The 7,751-nt window shown below is 55.7% G+C and overlaps 1 protein-coding gene across 1 annotated transcript; it reads left to right on the top strand.

Moving 5' to 3' along the window:
• The first annotated feature begins 317 nt into the window (after window positions 1-317).
• GEMIN4 (gem nuclear organelle associated protein 4) lies at window positions 318-7,055 on the top strand. Its single transcript, XM_082605019.1, has 2 exons — window positions 318-518; window positions 3,698-7,055. Exons 1-2 carry the CDS (start codon window positions 509-511, stop codon window positions 6,865-6,867), a joined length of 3,180 nt encoding a protein of 1,059 aa, XP_082461145.1. The 5' UTR covers window positions 318-508; the 3' UTR covers window positions 6,868-7,055.
• Window positions 7,056-7,751: the final 696 nt, after the last annotated feature.

Genomic DNA, 7,751 nt, shown 5'->3' with positions numbered 1-7,751 from the left:
GGGCATTCAGTGAGGGTGAACTGTGGCGGGGGTGTGAGGAATCCGGGGATTACTGGGTGCGGGAGAATGCGGGGCCAGGGACGGAGCTATAGGTAGGACAGACTGGGGCCCAGGAAGCAGGGAAGTGCAGAGACGCGCAGCCGAGCGGAGCCTGGGCTGGGAGGGGCGGTCGTTTGGGGGCCGGGCCCCGGGTAGAGGGAGGGGGGGCACGCCGTGGGATGGAGGCGCGGGTACCTGCCTGTTGCCTAGTTGGAGGCCTCGGGCCGATAGGGGGAGCTGTGGGCCTGGCGGTCCCGACGCCGCGGGCGCTTAGGTGGGACCGCGCGTGCGCGCGGAGCGGCGGACATATGCCGGGGTCAGCGCAGAGCCCGAGCTGAGGCTGCGGGCGGGGGCCGAGGCGCCGCCCATTGTCCCGCCCCCCGGGGCCGCCCATCGTGCCGTGACGCTTGCGCCGCCCTCGCGGCCTGGCGGGGGAGGGGCGACCCGCGCCGCAGCCAGCGTCGCCGCCATGGATCTAGGTGGGTGTTCGGTTCCTCTGGGCCCGCGTGGGCCGCGTTCAGCAACCGGCGACCAGGCAGTGCTGAGCGGGCCCGGGCTGAGGGAGACCTCCGGGCCGGGGAGGGGGTTAGGAGGGCGGGGGTGTCCTGGAGACCGGGGGTCGGGGGGCCGGGCTCTAGCCCGCCGCTCTTCCGCTCGCCTCTTGCCGGCTCCAGGCCCCTTTCCACGTGAAGGGGCCAGCGGATGTGAAGTTAGCGTTCGCGAGAGTGGACAGGTTCGGGCACGTGCTTTAGAAAAGGGCGGGCTCCGGCGGCGCCCCGGGGAATCCCGTATCCCCAACCATCTCATTTATTGAACGTCTGCTAAGTTCTTGAGCAAGCGTCTGACGCTCTTGAGGTCCTCGTGGATAAACGGGGATGATGATACCGTATCAGCCTCACAGAGTTTGGGGGAGTTTTCCCTGAGATCACGTGTGTACAGTGTCGAGTCCGGTGCCTTGCGCAGGGCTAGCGTTCTTCAGCAGTTGTGGGCACGGGTTGCAGCAGCCGAGGTGGCACCGTGCGTCTTGATTCTCCAGATGCCAGGTCTGGGAGAAGGGAGGGGAGAGCTGGTATAAATCGGCGGCTCCTTGCCCAGCCTCCCCTGCTGCTGGATGTGCTCTTAAGGGCATAAGACCAAGAGGCTGTTCTGGGACAGCTGGGGTGAGGCTCCCCAAGATGTGCCAGTATTAGTAGGCTGTTGAGAAATGTTCTGGTCCCTGTCCCCAGCCAGCTCTTCCGTGGTGGAAGGGTAGAGTTGAAGAGTTTGGAGCCCTGCAGCTGTGGTGATCTTTGTCCCAGCCCACCGCTTTGCAGTTCCGACAACCTGAGCAAATTGTTTGAGTCTTAATGTTTCCATGTCTAAAACAGGAATGGTCCTCAAAAGGTTGATCTGACGATGAAAAGATACGCATACCAACTAGCACAGTGCCTGGTACAGAGTAAGCGCTTAAACATAAGGAGCGGGCACTCACAAGCGCCAGTTAACCGTTCGTGATAAAACACTTGGGATTCGCCCAGCCATTAACTGCTTCTGGGACTTACTCCTTCAAGTGGCATGAGTATATACTTACTGTCTCTGGAAGGTGGGTCTCGGGGGCCAAACATCTCAGCTGAGCGGGTAGAGCAATAAAATTTACAGAGTCAGAAGAGAGCCTTTTGGGGGGCCCTGGGAGAGCAGCCTGAACCAGAAAGAAAGGCCAGAACCCCCAGGGAGACCTCTCAGCAACCTGGCTCTTCCTGGGAGTCTGCCTCAGCCACTGGGCACCAAGATGGATTGCCTTCACCATTGGGTTGCATAGGAGTGCTGTTCCAGATGGAAGGGGCAGGATAGTCTCCTGGCCCGTGAAAATGGGGAAGCTGTGTTCTTGGGGGCCTGAGGAAGGGGCCCTGGGAAAGGGGAGAGGAGTCAGGAACATTGAAGAGTGAGCAATGTTTGTATGATGATTTAGTTTCTAGGCCAAAGGAAATATACCTAAGAAAGACTTATGTCCTGTTTCTGAGCTGGAGGAGGCAAAGAACAGGGACAAGATTCTGGTCCTGGCAACAGTGGAAAGGTTTGGGAGAACCAGCGTTTATCGAGCACTTAGGCTCTTTGTAGCCTGATTCTTTTTTTTGCCGTACGCGGGCCTCTCACTGTTGTGGCCACTCCCGTTGCAGAGCACAGACTCAGCGGCCATGGCTTACGGGCTCAGCCGCTCCACGGCATGTGGGATCTTACCAGACTGGGGCACGAACCCGTGTCCCCTGCATCGGCAGGCGGACTCTCAACCACTGCGCCACCAGGGGAGCCCTGTAGCCTGATTCTTAATTGTTATATCTTACTTAACCCTCAACAGCCCTGGAAGATGGGATTGGGAGCCAACAGTGGGTGTGGACCCAGTGCCAAGGGCTTGACTGTATGTATTAGTTGATCCTCACGGTCATAATGTGAAGTCTGTATTATCCCCACATATGCAGAAGTTCAGAGAAGTAATCTGTCCAAGATCACACCACTTTTTTTTTTTTTTTTTTTTTTTTTGCGGTACGCGGGCCTCTCACTGTTGTGGCCTCTCCCGTTGCGGAGCACAGGCTCCGGACGCGCAGGCTCAGCGGCCATGGCTCACGGGCCCAGCTGCTCCTCGGCATGTGGGATCTTCCCAGACCGGGGCATGAACCCGTGTCCCCTGCATCGGCAGGCGGACTCTCAACCACTGCACCACCAGGGGAGCCCACACCACTTTTAAATGACTGAGCTAGGAGTTAAACCCATGTCTAATTAAACATCCCAAGATGCCTTCCTTGCTAAGTCTGTGTCAACTCAGGGCTCACTGAAGAAGGACTTTGCTGAATCTAGTACAGTATTTTTTTCTGTCTACTTCTTGGCTTCTACCAGAGAACCAGGACCATTAGTAGCTTATTCTCTTTGATGGAAAGAGCTGTGGGAATTGAACTGTTTCCCCAAAAGGCAGAACGTTTGAAATCTGTTTCCAAGACAAGGCTTTAAGAGAAAAAAGAGAAGCAGGGCTTGTCTGAGTGCTGCTGTGCAGACAGTCCTGCTCCATGCCCTTCCTAGTCTGTATCGTTACTTAGAAGCTCAGTTGTCAAGTCCTGCAGTATGTACTCGGTGGCCGCTGTAGTTTGGCACTGTCCTTGCGCTCTTTCTCTTTCTCTTTCTCTCTCTCAGCCAGCCCTTCTTCCCCAGATCTTCTGCTGGCCCATCCTTTGCTGGAGGGCCTTGCCTCTGGGCAGGCTCCTTCCTGAGTCACATTTCAAGGTTGACTTTCCTCTTGGGCTTCAGCCCCATGTTTCCATTGCTGGAGGACGTTTCTACCTTAGTGTTCTATCTCAAACTCCAAATGACCAAAACGTATCAGTGTCCCTTCCAAGCACATCTCTCGTGTTCCCTGTTTACAGTATTGCCCGTTGTCTTCCCAGTTCCAGGCTAGAGAGCTTGGGACTCCTTTTTTATTCCTCAGGTTACTCCTTTGACTTCAGCGCTGCAGCGGGTCCTAGAACCATCCCTCCTCCCCCTCTCACACTGATTTCATTCAGAACCCTTCTCATCTCCAACCCTAAAAACGACATCCTGCCGACCAACTGCTGCCCCTCCCTCTAACCTCTGCTTGCCGTTCTGAAAACGTTTCACTACATTCTATCCTATTGGACTTCTGTCTGTGCAGGACCTTTGAATATCTGTGAAGAAATGACTGTTCTGCATGGGGGCTTCTTGCTGGCCGAGCAGCTGTTCCGCCCCAAAACACTGGCAGAATTGACCAAGTCTGACTGGGAGCATGTCGGGCGGCCGATTGTGGAGTCTCTGAGGGAGATCTCCTCTGCCACGGCCTGCTCCCAGCCCTTCGCCTGGAAGAAGAAAGCTCTGATTATCATCTGGGCCAAGGCTCTGCAGCCCTACCCTGTCACGCCTTCTGACACTGAAACCCTGTGGCAGGAAGATGTGTTCTTCTCTGTGGGCAACATGATTCCCACCATCAATCACACGGTCCTCTTTGAGCTGCTCAAGTCCCTGGAAGCTTCCGGACTCTTTATCCAGCTCCTGATGGCCTTGCCCACCACTGTCTGCCATGCAGAACTAGAGCGCTTTTTGGAGCACGTGACTATCGACACTTCTTCAAAGGATGTGGCCTTCTTCCTCGACGTTTGGTGGGAAATGATGAAGCACAAGGGCAATCAGCAGGACCCCCTGCTCTCCCAGTTCCGGACAATGGCCCATAAGTACCTGTCCTCTTCAGATGAGTTCTCCCGCCCTCCAAAGAGGTTTAAGTCCGACCCGGATGTGTGTCCTACCATGCCCCTGCTGGCCATGCTGCTCACTGGGCTGAAGCAAATCCAGGATAGGATCCTGTGCCCCGGGATGAAGTGCTGCGCCTTGGCCAACTTGGCTGACATGCTGACCATGTTTGCAATGATGGAGGACAACCCCCAGGAAGTGTCCGCCACTGTGTATCTAGACAAACTGGCCACGGTGATCTCTGTGTGGAACTCGGACACCCAGAACCCACATCACCAGCAGGCACTGGCGGAGAAGGTGAAGGAGGCGGAGCGGAACATCGGCCCGACCGCACTGGCCAGGCTGCCGAGCGAGACACTCCTCGTGGGCTTTGAGGTCCTGCACAGCCTGCTGCGGGAGTGGCGGGAGGAGCTGCGGGCCACGCTCGGCAGCAGCCAGGGGACGAGCTACAGCAGCTACCGGCTGTGCGACAGCCTGACCTCCTTCAGCCAGAACCTGAAGCTCTACCTGGACACCACTAGCCTGTCCAAGGAAGAGAGGCAGGTGGCCTCTGAGCTGGCCGAGTGTGTGGGGGACTTCCTGAGGGACACGAACAGGGTGCTGAAGAACAAGGGCTTCGAGAAGGACATCACTGCCTCCATAGCCATGGCCATCATTGAGCAGAAGATGGACCGGCACAGGGAAATGTGCTACATTTTCGCTTCTGAGAGGAAGTGGGCCTTCTCGGATGAGTGGCTGGCCTGCCTGGCCCGCAGCCGGGCTGTCTTCCGGGAGCCCGGCCTGGTGTTAGAGCTGCTGGAAACAGTGGTGGACGTCAGCGTGGCAGATGGGGCTGTCCCCAGACCCCAGATCAAACAGGTCATCGACTTGATCCTGGATTGTCATGCACACCTCTCCCTGCCAGATAAAAATAAAGTCCTCTCGGGCGTCCTGCTCTCCTGGGGGCGCAAGGGCCTCTCTGAGAAGTTGTTGGGTCACTTGGAGGGGTTTCAGGAAGACCTCAACACGACTTTTAACCAGCTCACGCAGAGCGCTTCTGAACAGGGCTTGGCTAACGCCATCGCTTCTGTGGCCCGCCTCGTCATTCTGCACCCGGAGATCACAGTAAAGAAAGTGTGCAGCATGGCCGTGGTCAACCTTGGCACCCACAGGTTCCTGGCTCAGATTCTCACCGCCTTCCCCGCCCTCAGGTTCACGGAAGAGCCGGGTCCAAATCCCTCCACCACGTTCGTGGTGTCCTGCCTCAAAGAAACAGTCTGGACGAAGTTCTCTACACCCAGGGAAGAGAAGCAGTTTCTGGAGTTCCTGAGATGCCTGGTGAATCCTGTGAAGCCCCAAGGGATTCCAGTTGCTGCTCTTCTCGAGCCAGATGAGGTGCTGAAGGAATTCGTCCTGCCTTTCCTGATGCTCGATGTCAAAGAGGTGGACCTCAGTGTGAGGATCTTCATCCAGACTCTGGAAGCAAACACATGTCTAGAGGAATACTGGCTGCAGACCTGCTCTCCGTTCCCACTCATCTTCAGCCTGTGCCGGCTCCTGGATGGCTTCAGCAGATACTGGCAGCTCCCCAAGGAGAAGCGCTGCCTCCCCCTGGACGGGAAGGACTTGGTGATCCACATCCTGGAGCTCCTCTGTGAGGTGGTGTTGGCTAACGCCGAGACCTTCTCCCCAGACACCTGGGTCAAGTCCCTGTCCTGGCTCCACCGGAAGCTGGAGCAGCTGGACTGGACTGTGGGCCTGAGACTGAAGAGCTTCTTTGAGGGCCACTTCAAGTGTGAGGTGCCAGCCACGCTCTTTGAGATCTGTAAGCTTTCTGAGGACAAGTGGACCTGCCAGGCCCACCCCAGGTATGGGCCCGGCACAGGCCTCCTGGCCTGGATGGAGTGCTCCTCCATCTCCAGCAGCATCTCTGAGCAGATGCTCGCCCTGCTGGTGGTGGATGTGGGCAACCCTGAGGAGGTCAGGTTGTTCAGCAAGGGCTTCCTGGTGGCCCTGGTGCAGGTCATGCCATGGTGCAGCCCCCAGGAGTGGCAGTGCCTTCACCAGCTGACCAGGAGACTGTTGGAGAAGCAGCTCCTGCATGTCCCTTACAGCCTGGAGTATATTCAGTTTGTCCCTCTGCTCAACCTGAAGCCCTTTGCCCAGGAGCTCCAACTCTCCGTACTCTTGCTGAGAGCTTTCCAGTTTCTCTGCAGCCAGAGTTGCCATAACTGGCTCCCTGTGGAAGGCTGGAGCCATGTGGTCAAGCTCCTCTGCAACAGCCTGACCAACCTCCTGGACTCTGTTCGGTTGATACAGTCAGTTGGCCCTTGGGCCCAAGGACAAGAGCAGGACCTGACCCAGGAAACCCTGTTTTTTTACACCCAGGTGTTCTGTCACGTTCTGCACATCATGGCCATGCTCCACCAGGAGGTGTGTGAACCACTGTATGTTTTGGCCTTGGAGATCCTCACCTGCTACGAAACCCTGAGCAAGACCAACCCTACTGTCAGCTCCTTGCTCCAGAAAGTAAACGAGCAGCACTTCTTAAAGTCCATCGCCGAGAACATTAGCCCCGAGGAGCGGCGCCAGACGCTCCTGCAGAAGATCAGCAACTTCTGACCTTCGTGGGTCAGAAAACAGCTGGGCCTCAACTTGGCCAGGTCTACGGGGGCTACAGCTGAAAAACACAAGTTTTTCGGTTATGTGAAATTGTACACAAGCCCAAAAATCTGACAACATTATAAAGAAACTAGTTTCTTAGGTATTTGTAACATACAAATTGTAATAAAATTCTCTTTTGAGTTTTATCTTGCCTCTTTTGAGACTTTCTTATCAATAGTCCAGGCTCATCAGCACACTGTGAAATTGGGCTCAGCCAGTCGTGAAGATCAAGCCAAGCTGGGAGGAACCTGTTCATCACTGCGCTTCTCCACCCTAGAATTTGGCAAATAAGTCTAAAGGTGAAACCACCCAGGTGGACAAACTACAAGGTACGTGTGTTCTCTTGCACTGAAACTCTCTTTAAGAGGCATTTCGCAGTATCTTGGAAAGGGCAGGAACTAGGAAAAGGACTCTTTTCTGCTACCAGTTGGCCATGTGATTCGTGTGCCCACAAGGCCTGCAACCAGTGTAAAAGGAGAGGGTTGGACCAAGAACATTAAATGTTGGGTGGGTGGGAGGGAGGTCAGTGACCTCAGGAAAATGGGTCTCTTCTGAATCGAGGACTTCTGCCCCCCAGTGTTAACTCTGTCTGTTCAGTGGATCTCAAAGGGGCTGTGCTGATGCTGTCTGGTAATCACAGCAGAGACGTGTTTAAAGGATGGGTGTAATTATCTTCTGCCTGGGGTGGGTTGTCGTGGGTTGGTTGGTTGGTTTTTCTGTTTGTTTTATTTATCTATCGCATCTTAGTGTGGCAAGTGGGCTCCTTAGTTGTGGCTCACGGGCTCCTTAGTCGTGACTCGCCGGCTGTTTTAGTTGCGGCACGCGAACTCAGTTGCGACATG

The sequence above is a fragment of the Mesoplodon mirus genome (assembly GCF_964341445.2).
Source record: "Mesoplodon mirus genome assembly, chromosome: 18".
Taxonomy (NCBI): domain Eukaryota; kingdom Metazoa; phylum Chordata; class Mammalia; order Artiodactyla; family Ziphiidae; genus Mesoplodon; species Mesoplodon mirus.
Note: the sequence above shows the minus strand (reverse complement) of the source record. Positions and strands in the feature narration are given on the sequence as shown.